The following is a 22,787-nucleotide window of genomic DNA, read 5'->3' as shown; positions in this document are numbered from 1 at the left end:
GATTTTGGTTTTATAATGATGGTTTGGGCAATTGGAGCGGAGGAGTCTGTGAGGGCTCGTAGGGGAAGCGTGGCTGGAGCAGATTTCCGCGGTACAGTGGGTTGTAAATGGGGGCGCGAGAAGTTCTGGGATGCGGACGAGCGACTTGATGATGTACTTCGCCTCCGCGGACGGGCTGATGTGCTGGTGGATGTGGATGTGGTGTGCCGTGTGGCATGCATGGGGGCTGCTTCCACCGGGTAAATCATGGTGGTGACGTGTGGTGCGGAGCGTGGGAGGAGGGGAAGTTGGATGCAAGTTTGGTAGGTCGTTGGATATCAGATATTTTGTTGGCAAAAGACCTATATGTTGTTCGTCGATTTGGTTATATGTATATATGCACGTACCATCTGTTCGCTTGAAGGAGCTGGTTGGCGGACCCGTAAATTGGGGTCGGGCGTGTCAGACCTGTCAACTCTGTGACATGGGGCTTCATGCGACACGGCGTGTCGACCAGAACGAGGCTGCGATGTTATGCTTTCGCGGAAATTGTGTCTCGAGTTCCCTAATCCTATGGCTGAAATGATCGTTTAGTCGTCGTGAGATTTGCAGGATCGAAATGCCTCGGGCGAGCCCGACGCCAGCTGGTGGGATTCGTCATGCGATGGACACGCGACCATTTCTTGGATCGTGACGATGCATTGGACATGAAGATGAGTTAGTACATGTGGAGAGATATGATTTCGTGAATTGCATAATTACTATTTCGTGCGTAACTTATAAATATTACCCGTAGCATTGGCACATGATGGAAGGGAAAGCGTAGCTTCACACTCTGATCGGCCACTGACAGTATCACCGTCTCGACTGTCTGACGCGTGTAGCGTGCCTTTCGTCTGGTATCTGACCCACTCTTGATGTCTCCACTTGTCTGCCACTCCCATATCCAATGCTCCGCATTCCGACCATACACCATCGAGGTCTTGTCTACTCCATATGGTCAATCTTGCGCTTCTCGCTGGCGCCCTTCACCACGCTGGATAGATCGACAACTGTTTCGTGTTAGCAGACGAACTGAACTTGACCAAGACATAGTCAACTTACGAGGTAGATCGAATGGGAAGTCGACACTAGCCAGCATAATGGCGAAGAAGATGTACCATCCGCACATACACGTGACGAAGGTGAAAGCTCCAGCAGCTTCAGCGAGCTTGACAGCAAGAGCAGCTTGGCCATTGGCAAGCTGGAAGTAGCTTCCGGCAAGGAGACCAAAGGCGGGTACAAGTGTGAAGAAGATGAGGAAGAAGATGAGGTTCGTGCGGATGGAGCAGACGAGGTAGACGAGGCATAGAATGCCCATCATGACGAGGAAGTATGCTGTATCAACCGTTAGAGGTGCAATTCCGAAACATATTGTAGGCAACGTACCAAGGCCGACATTGAAGCCCACAGACTCGAGACCTGTGCTGCCTTCGACACTTGGATCTGCGTATGCGGCGTATGAGTTGTAGAAAGGTTGGAGAGTTGCGGCGAAACCGAGCCAGAAGGCACCGAAAGAGCAGAAGACAACGAAGGGGAAGGTGTTGCCGAGAATCCACTGTGGTAGCGGTTAGTGTTTGCTGTTACAAGTTTCAGGACAAACATACTTCACCGAGGCCACCGAGGATCATGAGCAGACCACCGCAGAAGTAATACCACCCGATGCTTGCAGATCCACTCCCACCAGCGCCTCGCCATCCCATAAGGGTCATGCTCAATGGATGCAGCGACAACAAGAAACCGATCAAAGCGCTATGCAATGTCAGCAACCACGAACTCGAAATGTGTAATGAGAACTTACAGAGGTGTTGGGTTACCGAACGTCTTGCGCAGATCTCCCTTTACTTTGTTCGGAGGTGACAAGTACAGCTTCTCGAAAAGCTCTGGCGAGATGGAGATGCTACCTGCTGTTCGGATTTGATGCAGCGCAGTACCAGAGTCGGCCGAAGCATCGAGGTGTGCGTGTCCTCCATATCCATTGCCGTAAGCTAGAGAGCGTCAGCTGAATTCAGAAGTACGCGTCGCAAAAGTGTCTTACCATCTTGCCGAGAAAAGTCCTTCTCCAAAGCGTTGGGGTTGTCCATCATTCGTGTCGTCGACTCGTTTCTCGCGGTTGATCCAGCTGATAGAGTCTCCGCGTCCCGAGCCGTAGTCGCACCGAGATGGGCGTCGTTTGTTGCGTACTTGTGGTCGTGGTTGGAAGTCATACAGGCGATGTGGTTATCGAATAGACCGCTTCCGTTAGAGTTAGTATTAGAGGAGGATGTTTCGTGATGATGGCCAGTGGAGGAAGTGGTAGTTGCTGTAGAGTTCTCGTAACGTGACATAGGAGGCTAGAAGATGGAGGATAGGATTGATATAGGTGGGCAGACAATCTTCATTAAGAGTGTAGGTAACGTAACGATGGTGCTCCGCAAACCTTGAGGCACGGATTCCAATTCCGAGAAAGCGTAGCCGCGGACGAAAGCAAGGGATCATCACCAAGTAGGTGGCAGGTGCAGCCAGGCCACCCCGGTAGAACAAGAGTTTGAGGACCAACCGCTGCGGCTCCGCGTTGGACCTGATGCACGTAGTCGAATTGGCGGGAGGGCAGATCTGCCCAGACCAGAGCTCGAAGGACGGCCAGGTCTTGATTCGCCGGAGTCATGAGGAGTTCATCCTTAGCTGCGGACGTGGCTTCCCTGGCGACGCATCCCCAGAAACAACAGTGGCGTTCCGCGCAGTCACATTGCACACCCCAGACCTTCTGCCTATAACACCGTCGGGGCTTATCCAAGAGTGCATGATAACGAGCGTCTGAATGGGCGATTGGAGATGTAGATTCCCATCGAGGACTCTACGATAAGCATGCTTCTTCGTGAAACACAATTGATCACACTCTTAGCCTCGCCGTATTGGCAAGACCTCGGCGACCCTAGTGCCCAAAACGGTCGCAATGCAAATGGTACGCATTGAACGTTGTAACGTGATCGTGATCCGACTCAGTGACAACCAGTAAGGGATCTGCAGCTGCAGGAAATAAGATCGGTTCTGCGGAGTCGAGTGGAGATGAAGCACGCGAAAGCTGGGGATGTGTGCGGAGCCTAGACTTTGGAGCTAAATGATCGTCGGGCCGTCACTTATTGGGGTTGACTTTGCGGGGAAAGCGTACTAGGAACGCTAGATCCGGATGAGTGGTGCAGGCGTTATTCCCAAACGTCATGTCGCCACGGCATCTCTGAAGCCGCGCATGAGAGTTCCTTTTGACGTCTCGCAAACGAGTCGCGTAGGCGACATCGATTACTGATGGTGTGGCTCCAAAGTGCGATCGTGTGCAACGTTGCAATTGAGGCAGTTGCAGATCTGTGTGACGAGAACGACCAACTGCTTCGACTCAGTCCAGAACATATGCAGTCCGGCCTCGTGCGGCGAAGCTGTTGTGGTTGCATGTGCATCTTATGGTCGATAAATCAGTTCCGCAGTTGGTGTCAAACTGCAAGGGAGGGCCCAGAGCCAGCCCCCGCGTTCCACTACCGAGGTGTGCATGGTGGCTTCGGAATCTGGTGACTGGTATCGAGCGTAGGGCATTTGGCGAGTAGCTTGCGCTCATCCGACCACGAAACGGGTAGGCGGCGGATTGATTCCGCGAGCAAGCCCGCCTAACCCAATCCAGCCTACGATGCGGGAAGACTGGTGGTTTTTTGAAACCAAGCCCCGGGAATAGATAGATGTACAAACACTGGGCTCGTGGTTGGAGTGAATCGAGGCTGGCATATCGCATCAAGTGTTCCGGGGAGTTGCATTGTTTCACGCAGGCTCCAGTCGCACTCGAAATGAAAACCTGGTTGACCGCACACCGCAGGTCGCACGACGATTCCCAAAATTCGTTCCGATTAACGCGCTCGCAACCTCTTAGTCGGTAATAGGCAAGTTTGCCAGGTGTCCAAAAGGCAGACCGCATCTTCCGTGGATCCGAGCCATCAGGATCCCAGTAAGACCGCGACCCAGGATTCTAGCGGCGTATGCCGTGACCCCTCTGATCAGAAGGGATTCGGGCTTTTTGCGATCACAGGGAACGACGCTTCCGGTCCAGCACAAAGTTGTCCATAGAATCTGCATCGCCTTATCCATCGTGAAAGCATGCATCTGCTCTGCGGGACATGCTTCCACTGCGTATGGGCTACCGGCATCCGAAATCGGCATCCGAAGAACGTGACACGAGATTGCGACCAAGAGTCCTATGCGGAGTGTGGATCATGCGGCGTTGAAAGTTCATGTGGGTAGCCTTCGGAGGGTTTCGGTCTTCGGTGCTTTCCAGTGTGAAGTGCCGAAAGCTGGTGAGAAGGTGCAAGGAGATACAGATCGTCGGTACATTCGGATGTTCGATGGCAGAAAGTCTCCTCGTCGTCGTTCGCACCTTCTGCTCCTGGGTACCCCGTACTTGCTCAGCATGGCCAGGTGCGCGTCGCTTCTGCCTAGTGCCGAACGACTGTCATAAACTTGTTCGCCATGATCGCGAAGCATACCGATGATCGAATCGAGCAGATTGCGTTCAGCAGTCATTAGTTGGATACTGTCTTTGCGAATGGACATGTATTCCGCGCCAGTCAACATGATGCAACGTCAACAGAAGTGCTGATAGAATAGGAAGGTGCATTGCACGCGCTCTCAGAGAAGATGAGATGGATCAGTTTGAGACAAGGTACCAAGCCGGCACGTCATTCTCTTATACCTGCGCACATGACGAGATGGACGGTGGTGATGAGAAGATAAGTAATCTCACCCGGCTGGTTTGTTCGCCTTGTTCCTCCTTCCCCGACTCCGATCCCCCGCTGGATGATTCATGCGAAAAAGAATGAGAGCTTCAACGGCCGTATGGTCATCCATAGCGACCTCAAGCTCCGCCAACTTCTTCGATTACCTTCTTGAGATTCTTAATGTCATGCGCGAAACGACCCAGGAACAAGCCATCGACGCCTTCGGCAATCTTCGCAAAGGTGCCAGGGCCAGCACTCCCTCCGTAGACGATTCTTGTGGTGCCCGCTCTGCCAGCAGCCAGCTTCCTAAGCTCTTTCGTAACATTGACAACGTGGTCGGGGTCGGCGGGCTCCTTTGCGCCAATGGCCCAGACAGGCTCGTAGGCCAGGATTACCTCAGTGTCGTCTGGGACCGCAGCCAGCACTGACATGACCTGGGGTTTGCACTCTTGTATAGCTGCACCGACAGCTGCTGATGCGACGCTGTGGTGCGTCTTCTCGCCAATGCACACAAGCGGTATGAGGCCGTTCCTCGCTGCTGCACCGGCTTTCTTCGCGACCGTCTCGCCTGTCTCGCCGAATATGGCCCTCCGCTCCGCATGTCCAATCTCTACTATGCGCGCACCTGCCTGGCGCAGCACCAGTGGGCTGACCTCACCGGTGTATGCGCCCTTGTCCTCCCACATGGTATCTTGGGCGCCAAGCATGATAGACGAGGACTCGAGGATGCGGGCAGATTCGGTGAGCGAGACGAAGTCGGGGATGACGAAGAGATCGATGCGCGAGTTCCAGGCGTCGCCGTCAAGCTGCAAGACGCCGCGGACGTAGGACAGGGTGCTGGGCAGGTCGAAGTACATTTTCAGCGAGACGCCGACGATGCGGCGGGGGCGCGTGATGGGCGGCATAGCTGCGGTCTGTGTATGTGTGTATGAAGAATGTTACTTGTAGAGCGTCTGGCAGCTTCCTAAACACACTCTTGCGCAACGATGATGATCCGGGGTTACCGCATAGGGTAAACCCGGGGAAGGGACAATTCGGCCACCAGCGGTGGAGGGGAGCTCGTGTGGGACGGGACACGTTTGTGGGGCTCCCATGCCACATCCATCACCACCTGCAATGCCACATTATAATATGCGCGTCTTGCGGCCTGCCCAAGCGCTCTCTGCATCTCCTGTGACGACGCGCGCCCACCGCATGCACATGTTACGTATAGCCATCGGATCGTCCAGTGGTGCCAGAGCAGCCATGGCAGACCGCCGAAGATGGGCCACGCTTGGCAGGGCTGGAGGGCTCCGATTGTGCCTCCGTACTGCGCTAACCGCTTCAACGTCGACCTGAGGTCCGCTAAGGAAAACTGTACATCAACGCATCACTCACCTCTCGCCCACTGACCGACCGCAAGACAGCAGTGGTACATGTCGCGGACACTCGCAGATCGCTGGGCCCGCAAACGATACTTTGGATAGCTCGTGTCAACACCGCAGTACGCAGCATCCTTGCACATTGCCCGAATTCCACCGCGGGGTGCATATCTCTCATATACATTTCACTAACGTCGGGAGAATTGACGCAGACTCTACATTCTCCTTCCTCTTCTTTTTCTAGCAGTCCTACACCTCTCCATCATGCACATCTCTCAGAAACTCGCCCAGGCGCGGGAGGAGGGAAAGCCAACCTTCTCCTTCGAATTCTTCCCGCCCAAGACAGCGCAGGTACGCCGCACCCTGATGTCCATGGCACAAGGAGCAAGAAGCTGATTTCATATAGGGAGTCCAAAACCTCTACGACCGCATGGACCGCATGCATGGCTTCGGTCCACAGTTCATCGATCTCACCTGGGGCGCCGGTGGCCGCCACTCCAAGCTGACCTGCGAGATGGTCAAGGTCGCACAATCCGTCTACGGCCTCGAAACCTGCATGCACCTCACATGCACCGACATGGAAAAGTCCAAGCTCGACGACGCCCTCCGCGACGCATACAATGCCGGCTGCACCAACATCCTCGCCCTGAGGGGAGACCCGCCGCGTGAGAGAGAAAAGTGGGAGGCGACAGCAGGTGGCTTCCGCTATGCCAAGGATCTCGTCGTATACATCAAGGAGAAGTACGGAAACCATTTCGACATTGGTGTGGCCGGATACTCCGAAGGGAGCGACGATAATGACAACGTCGATGAGCTCATCGACCATCTCAAAGAGAAGGTTGATGCCGGAGGAACCTTCATTGTCACACAGATGTTCTACGATACCGATCTCTTCCTCGAGTGGGTCAGGAAGGTTCGTGCCAAGGGCATCGACGTTCCCATCATTCCTGGCATTATGCCGATCCACACATACGCGGCATTTTTACGCCGAGCTCAATGGACCAAGTGCAACATCCCCAAGAACTGGACTGAGGCATTGGAGCCTGTCAAGAACGACGACGTCGAAGTCCGTGAAGTTGGCAAGACTCTGGTCGCAGACATGTGCCGGCGGCTGATCGATGCTGGTATCATACATCTGCACTTGTAAGTAGGTGCTCGAGACTGAAAGATTGCCGACTAATTCCCTTATAGCTACACCATGAATCTCGCACAAGCCACCCGCATGGTCCTCGAAGAACTAGACCTCCTACCAGACCCCGAGTCACCGCTAGAGAAGCCCCTTCCGTGGCGGCCTTCCCTGGCCCTCAACCGACGCGACGAGAACGTGCGACCCATCTTCTGGCGCAACCGCAACCGATCGTATATCGCACGCACACAAGACTGGGACGAGTTCCCCAACGGTCGCTGGGGAGATTCTCGCTCGCCTGCGTTCGGTGAATTGGACTCATATGGCATCGGTCTGAAGGGAACCAATGAGCAGAACATCAAGCTATGGGGCACACCAATGTCGATTAGGGATCTGTCCGAACTCTTCGTACGCTACATGGAGGGAAAGCTCGACTCGTTGCCGTGGAGTGAACAGCCCATCACGACTGAAGCTGGATCCATCACTGATGATCTCATCGATCTGAACCGTCGCGGTTTCCTGACCATCAACTCCCAGCCCGCTGTCAACGGAGCCAAGTCTTCGGACCCTGTCTTTGGTTGGGGTCCACGCAATGGTTACGTCTACCAGAAGGCATACCTAGAAGTGTTTGTCTCTCCAGAGCACATTTCGGAGATCATCACACGTCTCGAGCGCGACCCTGAGTTCACATACTATGCGGTCAACAAGGATGGCGACTTGAAGACGAATGCTCCCAACGAAGGACCAAATGCTGTTACTTGGGGTGTCTTCCCAGGCAAGGAGATTGTGCAGCCAACCATTGTCGAAACAGTCAGCTTCCTCGCCTGGAAGGACGAATTCTACCGCCTCGGACAGCAGTGGGCCAACTGCCATGCTGGTGTCAGTCCTTCACGTTATGTGATCCAGGATGTTGTAGACACATGGTACCTCCTGAACATCGGTGAGTATATTCGCTTAACCATCCAGCTCTGTCAACTAACATCCTACAGTACATAATGACTTCCACGCCACTCGCGGCATCTTCCCCATCTTCGACGGACTAGAAGTCAAGGACATGGACAAGCCCCTGGTCGACCCCAACAACGTTGACGTGCCTGGCACAAACGGAGAGGAAGCGAAGAAGCCAGTCAACGGCGAAAGCAACGTGAACGGCACGAATGGCGAGAAAGTCGGACCTCGCAAAGAAGAGAACCCAAGCCTCATTGACGCCGCCAAGGCAGCCGCTGTCGAGGTCACGAACGGCATGAGGAGCCTTGCAATGTCCAACTAGGCTTGCTTGGATTCCACAACGACACCCGGTCTCACTGTATTCAACACATTAAGACCCAACTCTTGAGGAGCTTCCCTCGGACAATCTCCACTTTCACTTCGGTCTTCAACAACATACGCAACAGAGTCCCTTTTTCAACAGGACTCTTGCACTTCAACAAGCGCAAAATTCTCCGACTCTTCATATCTCGGCGCAAATTCGGTTCTAATAGGTGCTTTCAAGAAAAGTGAAAGCATTACAAAGCATATGCATATGCATCTGGGAGGCGTCAATTCAACCCGACGACCGTCACGCAAAAAGTAAAGATTATGGTGCGGGAACCCTAAAAAGTTCGAGAAGCATAGTTAGTGGAGGAGAAGGAGGATGGTGATGTAGGCATGGCCTGCCTTTCTGAGATACCCGATTGCTGCCCTCAACGGCGGCGGTCAATTTTGATGATTTACGTTCTTTAACATTGTGGTATGTATGTTGTTGATATAGATAATTGCATCTTATCTTCACCTTTGATACTTGGTTGAATTCATCGAAGACACTTGAGAACATGGTGTGGAAGAAATGCTTGTGCTGAGATAATTTGTTTGTTTGTCATTCTGCCGTATTGGCATGTATGAGTTCTTTGTAGTAAAGTGAATGTGTAAAGTATTTTGACAAGAATCGAAACCAATCGCGCCATCAAGACGTCTTCATCCCACCTTTCCTTCCTCCGATCATCCAAATGTCAAGGGGGTATCGGGCATCTAAGCACCAATTCCACTTCCAGCACCCTCACCCTCACCAGCTCCAGCACCCTCGCCGTCTCCCTTACCACCGCCAAACAATCCACCAAGCCAGCTCCACCAGCCACCAGACCCGTTGTCACCACCAGGACCCTGCTGACCATCCTCCTGACCAGGAAGTTCAGGCATACCAGTTGGCTTAGGTCCACGCGTCATCGTCTCCATGGTAGTAGGCAGACCAGGCATGCCAGTACCAGGCAGACCGGGGAAACCACCCGATCCACCGGGCATACCAGTCGGCATAGGGAAAGAAGGAAGGTCAGTTGGGAAACCACCTGGTCCACCTGGTCCACCGGGTCCCTCAGGCGCACCAGTAGGCAAACCCGGGAATCCGCCTGTGGGCGCAGGGAAACCGCCGCCGGGGCCCTCGGGGGCACCAGGAGTGGGAGTGGGTAGGCCGGGGAATCCACCTGGAGCTTCTTCGCCTCCGCCGGAGGGGGACTCAGTAGGAGTAGGTGCGCCGCCGTTCTCGGGGTCTGCGAGCGAGAAGGAAGGGAGGGGCAGGTCGCCGCCTTGGCGCGGGGCGAGCTGGTAGTCGATGGCTAGGTTGCGGGCGGCGCGCGCGCGGACGGGCCATGAGGGTGGCATGTTGCTGGAGCCGCCTGGGCCGCCTGGACCGCCTGGGAAGCCGCCGGTGGGCATAGGCATGGGGAAGCCGGGGGGTGTTGGGGCGCCGGTGCCCATGGGGGGGCCCATGGGAGGGAAACCGGGGGTTGGTGCGCCCATGGGAGGGAGACCGGAGGGAGGGCCCATTGGGGGGAAGCCTGGGGTTGGGGCACCCATTGGTGGGAAACCAGGTGTTGGTGCACCAGTTCCCATGGGAGGACCCATGGGAGGGAAGCCTGGGGTGGGAGAGCCCATTGGTGGCATGCCCATGGAAGGGAAGCCAGGTGGAGCTTGAGGAGGTGCTTGACGGGTGTCCTTGGTGCCGAAGATGGCGTCGAGGTAGTCGCCGAGGGGGAAGGCAGCAGCGCTGCTCGAGAGAGCGAGGACAACGGGAACGGAGTACTTCATCTTGATGGAAGTAGTAGCGTGGAAGTCGGTGTGGATGTTTGAGGCTGAAGTTGTTGAAAATGTAAAGATAGTGGCTCAGCCAAAAAGAATGTATATACCACTGGGATATCTAGAGAGAGTGAACTTGGGTAGAGCAAAGAAAGGCCTGCCCGAAGTGTAAGAGAGGGAAGAGAGAAAGAGTGCTGGACAACTGATCTGTGAAGAACTGTGTTGATGATCCTACAAACTGAGGCCAGAGAGCCCTAGATATATATCTTCTTGTTTCGTTTCGGAGATTTCCAGGCCATGATCTACCCATGATCAACCACTCAATTCATCTCAAACCAGCATCCCGCGGGCCCGCCGCCCCCAGATTGCCCAGTCGTTTGAAGTTGCTGGAGAATCACTATGAGCAGGCGTCTGTGCGCCTACCTGCTAGCAGCTAGTTACAGATAAGATCGATCAAGACATTGCGAAGACGCGGCGGCGCGGGCTTGGTAGGTCAATCTCTGCAGGTCTAGCCAGGAAGCGCGTCTGCATGGCCTGATTCGTAAATTGTAGTATGGGGATTTCATGCCGATCGCTGTGGAGTTTCATGACCTTCTCCAATGGAATCGTTGTGCGCGCTATAAAACAAAGCTGTAAACAGGTGGATGACAAGGACCAAGTCGGTAATTTGCGTAAAAGCAAGGCTGCGATGGCCATGGATAGATTGGGTAGAAAGCCAACATGTTTCGAGGGAGAGGTCGAGATGCGAGCGGGAGGGCCGATCGCATGTTGATGGTAGTGGTGGGTCTGTTTCAGGCGTACGCGTACCTCGACGCCAAGAGGGCATGTCGCTAGCTGATTGGCGCAACCAGATGCCGACCATGGTTGCTCTGTAACAGGAACGGGCACATCGTCTACTTGAGCATCGGGAGACCTGCTTGGTGTTTGAAATGTAGTAACGGCGTGATGTGTGACGTACTGCCGTGCGGGACGCACACCTCGGCAATGAACTACGTCAGGCATCCAGAGGCATCGGATCATATCCATCCAATCCTCCTCGCAGCATATCCCCAGCCGCTCAACAGTGCAGTCACACCTGTGAAGGCGATCAACGCGCCATATCCGCTACCATAAGCAAAGCCTGCACTCCAATCACCAGCATGTAGCAATGCTTCTGAGAGCGGACCACTGCACAAGTTGCCTACTCCTTTTCCAGCCGATAGACATGCCCATACGAAGCCAGAATCCGCGCCTCTGCGCTTCTTTTGAGTGTCTGCGACAATTGCACTCCAGGCGCTCGATTGACAGCCAGCAAAGGCACCGTACACAATGCAGAACATGTACAATGGCGCTAGTGATGTAGAGAACCCCCATAGGAGAAATATGCCGACCGTTGACCCCAGTGCGGAGACCATAAGACAGGTCGTGACATGGTACTTGTCGGTAGCGATACCCATGCATAGACATCCGACGAACGCAGCGGCGTTGACGAGGATGATAGTGACGGTACTTTCGATGCTGCCTGCGCCAATGGACCGAGCAAACGTGGGTAGATAGATTGCTGGTAGGAAGAAGCCAAGACTTTGGATGATGTTGCCGGATTGCAGGATGAGATAATTCGAACATGTCCAGAACGACAGATCAAACCCTCTAGACTGCGATGTTTGCGATGGTGGAAGTCGAGGCTTGAAGAAGAAGACTATTGGAAAGTTCAGGGCCACGAAGCTGAGCGCACATACTCGGAGAGTCGTCCGAAATCCGTATGAGTGTAGAAGCCATTCGAGTATAAGAGGAAGGATGGCCCCGCTCAATCCTAGACCAGCCATGGTGGCTCCATAGGCAAAGCCTCTTCTGCGTACCCACCACTCTTCTATGTTGAAGAGGATTGGAGTCCAGGCGAGGCCGCCGCCGAGTGCGTACAAGATGCCTTGAGTGATTATGAGGTGCGTTACGCTTGTCGACAGCGATCCAAGACCCAAAGCGAGGCAAACGACAACTAGACCGACTGGTGTGGCCCAGATGCGGAATTTGGGAAAGTATTTGAGCACGGCGAACCAGAACGCGATGTCCATGTACATGATGCCCTAGAGTAATGTCAGAATGGGAACCAACAAAGATCCATAGAACATACCATTGCGCAAGCGCCAACCACGGCGATGTTGCTTTGACCGGAGAACTCCTCACTAGTAGCATAATACTCTTGAAAGACGCCGTAGCAGGAAGGGAACCCCCAGATCATGGCTTCAAGCATGAAGCAAGCGAACAGACAGAGCCAGGCATCCTTACCACCATCGGTAGGCGGAAGAGAGAAGCCATTGTCGTCGTTAAGACGTTGGTTGTCATCTTCGTGTTGGCGTAGTATTTCGATGTCCGTTGTTGCGGCCGAAGGCTGCTGTGGGTAAGTGGTCAAGTCGACCTGGGTGCTATGAGTTGAAGCCATTGAGTGCTCGAATTTGATGTTGAATCGATGGCAGCAGACTCATACTTATTTACAGTCGCCATTGTATGTTGAGATAAGTAGTGACGGCGTTAGCTTGGGAATCACTTGTAGGGCGCGCTCGATGTACGGTCGAGTGGGGCTCTGAGGCCCTGGGCCCGTCGGAAAGCGCGAAAGTCACGACAAGAGCCCGACTGCGGAGCCATGATGACTCAGTCTAATGTTCCATACGGATTGTACGGTTAGTACTGGCGCTCAGCTGGTGTGGTGTTTGGTGCTCGTCTTCCACATGGAGAAGCGAGGGTGGATGACTCCTGGTATGATGCAGGGGCGCCCGGGCGGGAAGCGGAATTGTAGCGCGACGCGACTTGTGGATTGACGCGCCTTGACCAGCGCTTTCACCATCTCGAAACGTTTGGCGCATACGACCATCACGATGCATTCCCAATAACCAACAGCCATCAACTATACAAATACGATAATAGAACGTCCCAAGTACCGCCATGGACGAATCGCCACGATCTTCTAAGCGGAGAAAGCTCGACACCCCGAAGCGCACAGAATCGAGCCCGTCAACAAAGCCGTCTACCAGGAAAGCCTCTGGCAGGCTTGCAGCCCGAACCACGACGAATACGAACGGCGATTCTGAACAGAACGTGGAAAAGAAGCCAGCGCCAGTGCGTAAAGGCCGGGCGCTGAAGGGCGCAACAAATGGCACTGCGACAAAGCGTGCGGCAGAAGAAGAGATTGACATCTACGATGACATCGAGGGCGCATTGAACGTCGAAATATCCTCACGACCAACGCGGGTCCGCAAACCTTCGCAGAAAGCGCTCAAAGAGAACACGCCAATCGCGGCGCAGGACAAGGAGGAGACGCAAACAAACACACCACCGAAGCGAGGAAAGGGGCGACCTACAAAGGCGGAAGTTGCAAGTCGGGCCGCTTTGAAAGAGGCATCGACGGATGTCATCGCACCTGCAAAAGTTGCAAAGGCTGTACGGAAGCCAGCTGCGTCGGCGCGCAAACCAGCTGCCCCACGAGCGAGTGCGCGCAAGAAGAGAGACCCTAGTCCTATCCCCGAGGAGGATGAGACGGATGAGCTGCAGAACGAAACCAAAGCCGCTAAGACCTCGAAGCCACGCTCCGTACGAAAGCCGGCTACCAGTACACGAAAGAAGGCAGCAGCGACAGAACCCGAGTCGGAAGAGGTAGTCGTAGCTACGCCTTCCAAGTCCACCAAGCGACGAAAACCAGCAGCAGAGCAAACGACCATACCGGAAAGCGAGGACGAACTCGGCGATGGCTCTCCCACAAGCAACAGGAAGCTTACTGCTAGTGCGCGAAGACGCTTCAACCGCACCGATCACATCGCCAACAACGACGAGGAGCGCTGGTCGAATGCGGAGGAGCAGGTCAATGGCCATGACGAGGATGATATGGAGGTAGATGGGAACAGCATTTTGGACAGTTTGCTGGATCCCACAGAACCCAGTCCCTTTAACAAGCCTACATCAGCGCAAAAGGAGAAGGAGAAGCTCGCTCTATCGGCCATCTACAGCGACATTGCACCGGGCCGCGAACTTGATCTACTGAAGACGATCGTCATGGAACGTATTACCGGTAAACGCCCATCCCCCTTGGTGGGCTTAGACGAAGAGTACAAGTCTGTGCACCAACTTGTCGAGCACACTATCACCGCTGGCGAGGGCAACTCGATGCTCGTAATCGGGGCCCGGGGTAGTGGAAAGACGGCACTCGTCAACAAAGTCCTTTCTGAAGTCTCCAAAGATAACGGCGGCCAATACCACGTTGTTCGGCTCAACGGCTTTGTCCACACAGACGACAAGATTGCACTCCGTGAAATCTGGCGCCAGTTAGGGAGAGAGATGGACATCGAGGAGGATGGTAGCGGCCCAGGAAAGAACTACGCTGATACGCTAGCGACCCTGCTCGCTCTGTTGTCCCACCCATCCGAACAGACTGGTGAGGTAACTGACGAAGTCGCCAAAGCCGTCGTTTTCGTCATGGACGAGTTTGACCTCTTCGCTCAACATCCTCGTCAGACGTTGCTTTACAATCTCTTCGACATCGCGCAGTCACGAAAAGCGCCTATCGCGGTCTTAGGACTGACAACACGCATCGACGTGACTAACAGTCTCGAGAAGCGTGTCAAGAGTCGTTTCAGCCACCGCTACGTGCATCTCAGACTGGCAACGACATTTACCGCGTTCCAAGAAACATGCAAAGCGTGTTTGTTAATACAGCCCGAGCAACTGAGCGTCGAGGAACGAGGTATACTAGAAGGTGGCACCAAGACTACGCCAGCCAGGAAGGGGAAGAAGGGCGACACGAAAGAAGACGCACTATCCCAATGGAACAAAAACATCTCCGTAAGCCCATCCACCCTCCATAGTATCCATCCACAACCCAGCTAACCTTCCCCGCAGAAACTCTTCTCGACCCCCACCTTCCTAACCACGCACCTAGCCCCAACCTTCTACCTCTCGAAATCCGTCCCCAAAATCCTAACCACCTTCCTCCTCCCCACCGCCACCCTCTCCCCAACCACGCCCTTCCAACCCACCACCACCCTCTCGTCCCCAGACTCAAAACTCACCCTCATCCCCTCCCTCTCCCAGCTCTCCCTCTCCCTCCTCATCGCCGCCGCGCGTCTAGACATCATCCACGACTCCGACACGTGCAACTTCAACATGGCCTACGACGAATACGTCACCCTCGCCAGCCGCGCGCGCATTCAATCGGCGGCAGGCGGGCTGAGCAGTAGCAGTGGTGCGAGTAAAGTGTGGGGCAAGGATGTGGCGCGGAGGGAGTGGGAGGGGCTGGTGGAGTTGGGGTTGTGCATGCCGGTTTTGACGGGAGGGGCTGTGGGTGCGTTTGGGATGGTTAGGTGCGATGTTAGTTTGGAGGAGGTGGGGGAGGTATTGAGGGGGGTTAAGGGTGGGGATAAGGGGTTGGAGAGGTGGTGTCGGAGTATCTAAGTTTTGTTGAGAGCGAGTTTGGGGTATCTGTGTTGGATGGGATGGTGGATGGGGATGGATTGTTGTTTGAATAGCATAGCGGGAGGGGGTTGGGTGGGATGTTGTTTTGATAGGCATGGCATAGCATAGCGGGTTGGCGTATTCGCGTTTTGAAAAGAAGGGCTACAACAAAAGACTACGTTTGTAAGATAAGCATAGATCGTATATTATCATTTCAATATTGCGTACGTTGCTCATGTCTTCCCTCCACGCTTTACAGCTTCCACAACACCCTCCTAACACCCCCAATAACTAGCCCACCGACTCTTCCCGCCCAACACCCCCACAAACTCCCTCGCCACAACCCTACTCGTCTGCTCACTCGGATGCAACGGATCAAACCACATGAAACTATCCGGACTATCCGTGCTCGTACAATTACTTCCCTGCTCATCACACAGACTCTCCACTCCTTGGACATTCAACGGCGCGCCCGTTCCATTCAAATAGCTAGACGGGTTATAGTAGATATCCGTCATGAGCGCGTTGACGTCAAAGGAAGCGACCTTGGCATCTTCCCAGCGCTCCTCGATCTCCGCGGCAAAGGGCGTGCGGTAGGCGTAGACTTGGTTGAGAGCTGCGACGGTGTTTTGCATGCGGCCGTGGACTTCTGTGAGGTTTTTTCCGGGGGTGTCGGGGTAGTATTGCGTTGATTGGAGGCCGCCTTCGCCGGGTCGTTGGTACTGAGGGAGCAGGTTCAGCGGCGCAAGATTCATAACAACAAAATACCGGCCGCCGTTTTCGTACAGGCGGTCGATTTGCGTGTATACGCAGTCCATGTAGTCGGCTACGGTTTTGTTTGGAACTTGGCTGTCGGTTAGGAAGGCGCCGTTGCCGAGGTCGTTGGTGCCGATCCAGATTGCGTAGACGGTGGAGGAGGGCTTGCCGGTGAAGAATTGCGTGCCGTTGGATGTGGTGGCCGTGGAGTCGGCGATGAAGGCGGGGAGTTCGTAACCCGCGATGTCGGGGAAGGGGGCGTCGATGGCGGAGAAGTAGCGGGGTGTTATTTCGTTGGAGCATACGGCGCCTGAGACGGCGTAGTTGTAGAGGTTGGTTTTGGAATAGATGCTGGCGTATCGCGCCCAGGAGAGGCCACCCGAGGCTGTTGCTAGACCCTGGTGTTTTTAGCACAAGTTGATAGGCAATTATGCTTGACGATTGACTTACCACAGGCTGTTGCCATGCCACAGGTGGTGCAGAACCATTGTTGTTGATGAAGTATCCCAATCGGTTCTCATCCGTGTAACTATCGCCAAACGTCACCAACGTCTTGAACTTCCCATCGCGCCAGCCCCCTGCGACTCCGCCAGTAATCGCTAAACTAGCGACGAGCAATCGAATTGACCAAGAAGACACCATTGTGAGATAGCCTGGTTACCGGTGACAGCATCTGCGCCGAGAAATACACAGGTACTTATATCGCTAAACAGGCGGACGCGGGCGGGAATTCTCCAAAGCACTAGCCATTCCTTTCCGCCGACGCATGGGGCTAAACCAGGTCGGCAAATATTTCATGATGAATTGCAGCTGGTACGCGGGGAAATTGGGGACGCGAGCCCGGTTGTTCGTGGAAATGATGCCGGTCGCGGGAACTATACGCTTTATGGGTGTGGACGGTCTGGGATCAGGCTAAACAGGTGTGCATTTTCGATCCGAGGCTGGTGTCGATGAACCGGAGATTGAAACCTGGGCCAATAACAAGCACGTCGCATTCTCGACATGAACTTGCATTGACCGTGGTCTTTGTGTTGATGTCTGTCAGGGATACACTGACAGCTTTCGATCGGTGATGCTCGATATGTCATCGCTAATTTACGCGCCGGATTGTCATCCTAAGGCACCGTTGCGACCATCAATGAATGCTTTGAGATCACACGTGGCTGGTGGGTCTGGGGCAGACTAGATCTGGGGATGTATGGTGACGTCGTTGTTGCTTCACAACGTTCTGGTGTGTCGGTCGGTTGCCGCCGAGCGTGCTTAATGTTCCTCCAGCCGAGGTCTCGATGCACAAAACCCGGGATCGCAGTGAGAACCAGAGTTCGGCGAGATGAGCGAGATTATTGTATGCCGCATGTCGTTCACACTGGTTCATGTGTACAGTCTGCTGAGGTACGAAGGGCACATCCCAATGTCGAAGTTCTTGCTCGCACACTTCGTGGAAGGGGTGCATTAGAAGAATGGCGCAAGTAAGTGTTGGCCTGTCTCATCGGAAGATGGCCCGATCATGTGTTGTCTTTATATGCTTCTTCTGGAGCTGAAGGCCGAGGATTTGTTTTTCCTGGTACATTTTCGATCTGTCGCTAGGATGCTTAGATCGTGTACTGAATGCGGATCGACATTTTGACGAGACAACCTTTGTGCACGCCAATACTGACATGGAGGTGTCTCGCCTCGAAGCCGTTGGTTCCTTGACCGTGCCCGCTTCCCCGGTGCACGCGTCTTGCGCAGGCTATCGCTGGTGGATGCGTCTAACCATATTGGACCAAAGCACTCGATAGTCCAACGTCGATAGCGGTAGTGCTGAGATGGGAACAACACCGTATAGAGTTTGTAGCGAGAAAGCAGAGACTTCATGTAGCGGAAACTTCGGCAAGCCGAAGCCTGACACAATTGAGGGGACTCGATGCCGATGAAGCGGCATTCGGCTGTCTCGTCGCGAAGTCGCAAAGGCGTTGGCGTCTAGCCAGGAAAGCGCCCCATTAGAGCGCGTATCTCGGTACCAGACTGTCGGGGAACTGGGCTGCAGGCAAGGAGAGGTACCGATTAGATCCCATTTGCATCGGACGGCTGTGTTTACCCCCCTTCCTTCTCGATCTGTGGGAGCAAAGACGCAATCTCGAGGGTTGACGTAGGTGGTGTTGATGGTGGTTCCTTCCTCACCACGAACCCTCACTCTTCGGGGCCTCTAGCGTCCCATAGCCTGGTCCCTGTTCAGTCGCCCCACCTTCCCTCGTGTGTTTGACCCTCTTTACCTTTTCAAATTCTCATCCTCATTCCATCTGTGCATGTATCGCAGCACCCGTGCCGATGCTGTGCTCCCCTGCTGCATACCATCTACCGATTCGCCCCATCTTCTGTTTGACCAGCAGTCCCTCATCGCGGTCTGGAGCTGACTATTTGCAATGGAGACAGCTTCCACGATGCCACAATCACGCGCCGGTCTCCTTGTCATGAACTCGACAGATCCGTGATGGCATAGCACGGCCGCACCGCTGCGTCGACCAAAGGAATAGCTCCTGCAATCGGCGCCGTCTCTTGGCCGGAGGCAGTGACGAATGTGCTTCTGGTTTGCCTTGAGTTGAGAAGCTTGAAGGAACCGAAGGCACGACTGGAACCCTCACCACGAATTCTAACCTGGAACTGTGAACGTTTGGAGGACGTTTGAAGTGCACATCAGCCCGGCTAGTTTGAGAGTAGCCTGTTGACAGCTACTGGATGAGGTACAGTCGCATTCACTACCCGAATCTGAGCATACAAGTCTGACTACTACAGGAAGAATCTCTCTCTACCGCCTATGTCGACCGACCCTCTACACCTCGTGGGTGCACAAGCTGCACTATCATACGTCCTGCGGCATCTACTATACGCTATGTAGCCCACATTGATGCGAGGCAACGCACACGATATCACCGAGTGCTCTTCCGGCCCCTGGCAACATACCTAGAAGCGGATTAGACATACTCCATAAAACAGGACGGGTCATCATTACAGCTCAATGTATAGGTTCAGCTCCACATTCTGGAGCTCTGCACGAACTTCCCGCATAAGGTCTTCGAACTGCGCAGCTGTCCAATCCAGTTTCGATGTGAACGGCCACAGCCCAAGTGACTCAAGGAGGTCACCAATCATCTGGACGGATGACGCGTAGTCAGCACATACCCACCTTTTACAACTGGGACGCATACGTACTTCGACAGAGTCTCTACCAATGCTAGCTTGGGTCTCATCTGTATATCGACTGTCAGTACTGCTCTTCAGTAGGATGTTTCGGAGTACTGGGTGATGGCCAACCGCAGTGAAAGATCCATTCCCTCCCACGATCGGACAACATTCAACGTTGGAACACAACGGGAGACTCACTTTTCGACCAGTCACCTATATGAAGCTGCACTATGTCGACGTCGACGTCTCGATATCTGTTGTCGAGCAACAGCCGCTTCAACCGTCGACCTATCCGCGGGTCACGGTCCATGTCCGCCATGGCGCCCTGGTATTCCTGCCACCATCTTCGCACAGCATTCTGGTCCGTAAGACGTCCATTGTGCGATTGGATAATCGGCAGATACTCCATTATCTGCACCCAACCTCCCGGCCGTAGCAATAACCTCATATCTCTGATGTATCCATTCCATCTGCCGCTCTTAATGCCTGGAAACACGAATCGCGAGTGGATGAGATCGTAGTGATTCGCTTTGAATATTTCGGGATCACGAAGAGGATCGTTGAGGTTATGAGCGACCAGGTCTAGGTTCTCGGGTCGGTCCATCTGCCTAGACATGGGACGACTGCTCAGTTTTCGTACCCGCATGCCCTATGTACAGGCTTAACTCACATGGGGAAGATATCAAGAGCAGTTACCTGAGACTGTTAACACGCTACGATCGATACGAGCCACATTGGAAGTATCAATCTCATCTTATATGGCTGTCATGGGGTCAAGTACGCACCTCACAATCCTCAAACTCATCTGCGCATTGGACAGCCCAGTCTCCACCGCCGTAGCCGCACTCCAATATCGCTTCGGGCTCCCCAACTGGTATTCGAGGGGAGAACAGTCCATCGCCGAAGATACGGGACACAATTTCGTGCTGAGCTGTCAGTCTGCTCTCTTCGCGGTCGTCGAAGGCCACCGGGGCGTAGTAGACACCCTCGTCGAGGGATGTTCTTTGGAACTCTCGGCCGTGGACGCTAACTGTTTCTGTATCTTCGCTCATTGTCACTCACGTCTCGAAGAACACGGCGGGATACGCAGGCAATAACAAACGATGGAACGGGCGGCCCAAGACGAGTTGTGGTGTATGATGGCGATGATGCGGACCTCATGGAAACAGCACGACGATAGCCCGACGCTGTAGACTTTGCGATCTGCGTATCGCTGTGAGCTGGCAACAAGCTCGGCAAAGGCGCAAAATTATCCGATATCGTGGCGAGAGGAAACGTCACTAAAAGCAGGCTGACGAAGTGGCCGCAAGTCTCGAATCACGAATGACCAAGGTTGATCACATTCGCTCTCCATAAAACCAGGCGCTATCTCTCCAGCTTGCTTCTGAGCATCAGGATAGTCCCCACGATCCGGTGACATATGTAGCTAGAGAGGCTACTGCATCGGCGGGAGCAATATCCGTTTTGGAAGGCGGAAAGATGAGCAGATCGTTTCACTGCTTCCATTCAACATCCTACTCGCTAAGAGTCGGATCAAAACAAGGCGTGTCGCCACTGCGGACTGGCAATCAGGGGTCCACGTCTCCCGTACAAAGGACTCATCCGAAGACCTTCACAGTCATACTGCTGCGAAGCATCATCAAATTTCGTATCTGGCTCGTTGCAACTCTTGACACATCGGCATATGCGGTAAGTGTTCAGCGTCAGGTGAGACAGGGAGAGGCCCACCTCCACCTACCTGGATTTTCTTCACTAGGACATCTTTGCTACTCATGTTAGACAAAAATGCCACCGGAAGCAATTCCGCTACACTAGAAGCGATTCGCCGTGAAGGCAAGCATTGCTTGCGCTAGTGTATAGATTCGGTCGTTGGAGGGCACGTGGTGCATGCCCGGACGGATGGCCCCGCTGACAGCCTTCTCGAAAAACGACACCGCTGACATGGCCTCGGGATACAGGCCCATCAAAGCCAAGCCACAACGTCATTCTTGTGGCTGTTGGACGTATACGTTATGACTGGACGCAGCGCCTAGGGGTTCCCATTGTCGCCACGGCTATCAGAATCTTCGATGATTAACAGGCCAGGTGTTGCAACCCTGCTGCCCTGTGCGTTCATTAATCCATGGATCTTAACATGACAGCTGCCGGTTGATAACTATAGGCTTAGTGTAGCCTACTCTCGGCCAGCTACATGTTTAGGCAGAGAGCATGCCGCGCAATATCTCCGACTTTCTTTAACGTAAGGACGACAACTTCACACGGCGCCGATGGGTTCGTAAGGGAAACAGCCAATCAACACCTCCGCATCACAGCCCACGCACATTCGATGGATGCGATGGATGCGATGGAAACTCCACATGTATGCAAAGACGCACAGTCGTCGGAGACGGACCAAGCCCCCCACACGACTTTTGGCCTGTCGAGATGTATACGGTTTGTTGACGCGACACTCGTTGTCATTTGATCACTCAGGGGCGCCAGAACTGGATAACGCTGATAGCAGAGGCGTTCTAGCAAAAACGTAGCCTTCAGATGTCGATTTCGACCAGAAATCAACAGGCATTTGTTTCGTGACAAGAGAAAAGTTCATCCGACCCGGATCAAGCAAGGAAGATGAGACGCACGGGTTACACCCACCCGTATCTGTGGGGGTTTTCGTGCCCACAATCGCACATCGAAAATCTACATCCATATGATTCTTGAGGCTGGTATGTCGACGATGATTACTACTCCTATAACGCCTCCTCGCGAGCTTTTCCCGTTCCGTATTCGGCTATGTCATCGACTCCGATGCATTAGAAAGTAGTGCATCATATAGGCACCACAAGCAGAAACTTTTCAACAATTTCACCTACACCGGAAGAATTCGCGGCTTGTTCCTACGAGAAACTCTTGAGCACCTGTGTCGACCGAAAAACGCAATTCAAAGAGATGCGAAATTTATTTCCGGCCACAAACTGAGCAGAATATTGTCGTCTGCCTCACTATACAATATCCGTCATGTGGTAGTCGGTGTGATGTCGGTCATGGTAGCGTCCGGCGCACATTCCCCTGCTCAGTGTCTACAAGTCTTTGACTCCGCTAATTCGACGCCTTACGCCTCTACTCAATGACAGTAATAAAACACGGCATGTAATAGGTGCACTACAGAAGATCTCA

At 53.9% G+C, this 22,787-nt stretch overlaps 8 protein-coding genes across 8 annotated transcripts; 2 read left to right on the top strand and 6 right to left on the bottom strand.

The window, feature by feature from the left end:
- Positions 1 to 966: 966 nt before the first annotated feature.
- Positions 967 to 2,225, bottom strand: J4E83_004721 (uncharacterized protein; the record flags this gene model as incomplete). Its single annotated transcript, XM_049331647.1, has 6 exons — positions 967 to 1,031; positions 1,084 to 1,356; positions 1,408 to 1,576; positions 1,626 to 1,770; positions 1,820 to 2,006; positions 2,057 to 2,225. The coding sequence occupies 6 exons, from the start codon at positions 2,223 to 2,225 to the stop codon at positions 967 to 969; spliced, it is 1,008 nt and encodes a 335-aa protein (XP_049189421.1).
- Positions 2,226 to 4,891: 2,666 nt separating this feature from the next.
- Positions 4,892 to 5,659, bottom strand: J4E83_004720 (uncharacterized protein; the record flags this gene model as incomplete). Its single annotated transcript, XM_049331646.1, has 1 exon — positions 4,892 to 5,659. The coding sequence occupies one exon, from the start codon at positions 5,657 to 5,659 to the stop codon at positions 4,892 to 4,894; it is 768 nt and encodes a 255-aa protein (XP_049189420.1).
- A 720-nt stretch (positions 5,660 to 6,379) lies between these two features.
- J4E83_004719 (uncharacterized protein) lies at positions 6,380 to 8,511 on the top strand (the record flags this gene model as incomplete). The annotated part of the gene is made up of 4 exons (XM_049331645.1): positions 6,380 to 6,466; positions 6,522 to 7,258; positions 7,307 to 8,181; positions 8,231 to 8,511. The coding sequence occupies 4 exons, from the start codon at positions 6,380 to 6,382 to the stop codon at positions 8,509 to 8,511; spliced, it is 1,980 nt and encodes a 659-aa protein (XP_049189419.1).
- Positions 8,512 to 9,248: 737 nt separating this feature from the next.
- J4E83_004718 (uncharacterized protein) lies at positions 9,249 to 10,301 on the bottom strand (the record flags this gene model as incomplete). The annotated part of the gene is made up of 1 exon (XM_049331644.1): positions 9,249 to 10,301. The coding sequence occupies one exon, from the start codon at positions 10,299 to 10,301 to the stop codon at positions 9,249 to 9,251; it is 1,053 nt and encodes a 350-aa protein (XP_049189418.1).
- A 1,004-nt stretch (positions 10,302 to 11,305) lies between these two features.
- On the bottom strand, positions 11,306 to 12,708 carry J4E83_004717 (uncharacterized protein; the record flags this gene model as incomplete). The annotated part of the gene is made up of 2 exons (XM_049331643.1): positions 11,306 to 12,352; positions 12,400 to 12,708. The coding sequence occupies 2 exons, from the start codon at positions 12,706 to 12,708 to the stop codon at positions 11,306 to 11,308; spliced, it is 1,356 nt and encodes a 451-aa protein (XP_049189417.1).
- A 500-nt stretch (positions 12,709 to 13,208) lies between these two features.
- J4E83_004716 (uncharacterized protein) lies at positions 13,209 to 15,707 on the top strand (the record flags this gene model as incomplete). Its single annotated transcript, XM_049331642.1, has 2 exons — positions 13,209 to 15,098; positions 15,156 to 15,707. 2 exons carry the CDS (start codon positions 13,209 to 13,211, stop codon positions 15,705 to 15,707), a joined length of 2,442 nt encoding a protein of 813 aa, XP_049189416.1.
- A 275-nt stretch (positions 15,708 to 15,982) lies between these two features.
- J4E83_004715 (uncharacterized protein) lies at positions 15,983 to 17,105 on the bottom strand (the record flags this gene model as incomplete). Its single annotated transcript, XM_049331641.1, has 2 exons — positions 15,983 to 16,861; positions 16,914 to 17,105. The coding sequence occupies 2 exons, from the start codon at positions 17,103 to 17,105 to the stop codon at positions 15,983 to 15,985; spliced, it is 1,071 nt and encodes a 356-aa protein (XP_049189415.1).
- A 2,346-nt stretch (positions 17,106 to 19,451) lies between these two features.
- On the bottom strand, positions 19,452 to 20,680 carry J4E83_004714 (uncharacterized protein; the record flags this gene model as incomplete). The annotated part of the gene is made up of 5 exons (XM_049331640.1): positions 19,452 to 19,595; positions 19,656 to 19,693; positions 19,827 to 20,236; positions 20,299 to 20,324; positions 20,414 to 20,680. 5 exons carry the CDS (start codon positions 20,678 to 20,680, stop codon positions 19,452 to 19,454), a joined length of 885 nt encoding a protein of 294 aa, XP_049189414.1.
- Positions 20,681 to 22,787: the final 2,107 nt, after the last annotated feature.

The sequence above is a fragment of the Alternaria metachromatica genome, assembly GCF_023757995.1.
Source record: "Alternaria metachromatica strain BMP 0045 chromosome Unknown scaffold_8, whole genome shotgun sequence".
In the NCBI taxonomy this organism is placed as follows: Eukaryota; Fungi; Ascomycota; class Dothideomycetes; order Pleosporales; family Pleosporaceae; genus Alternaria; species Alternaria metachromatica.
The sequence above is the reverse complement of the archived record's forward strand: the minus strand, read 5'-3'. Positions and strand labels throughout refer to the sequence as shown.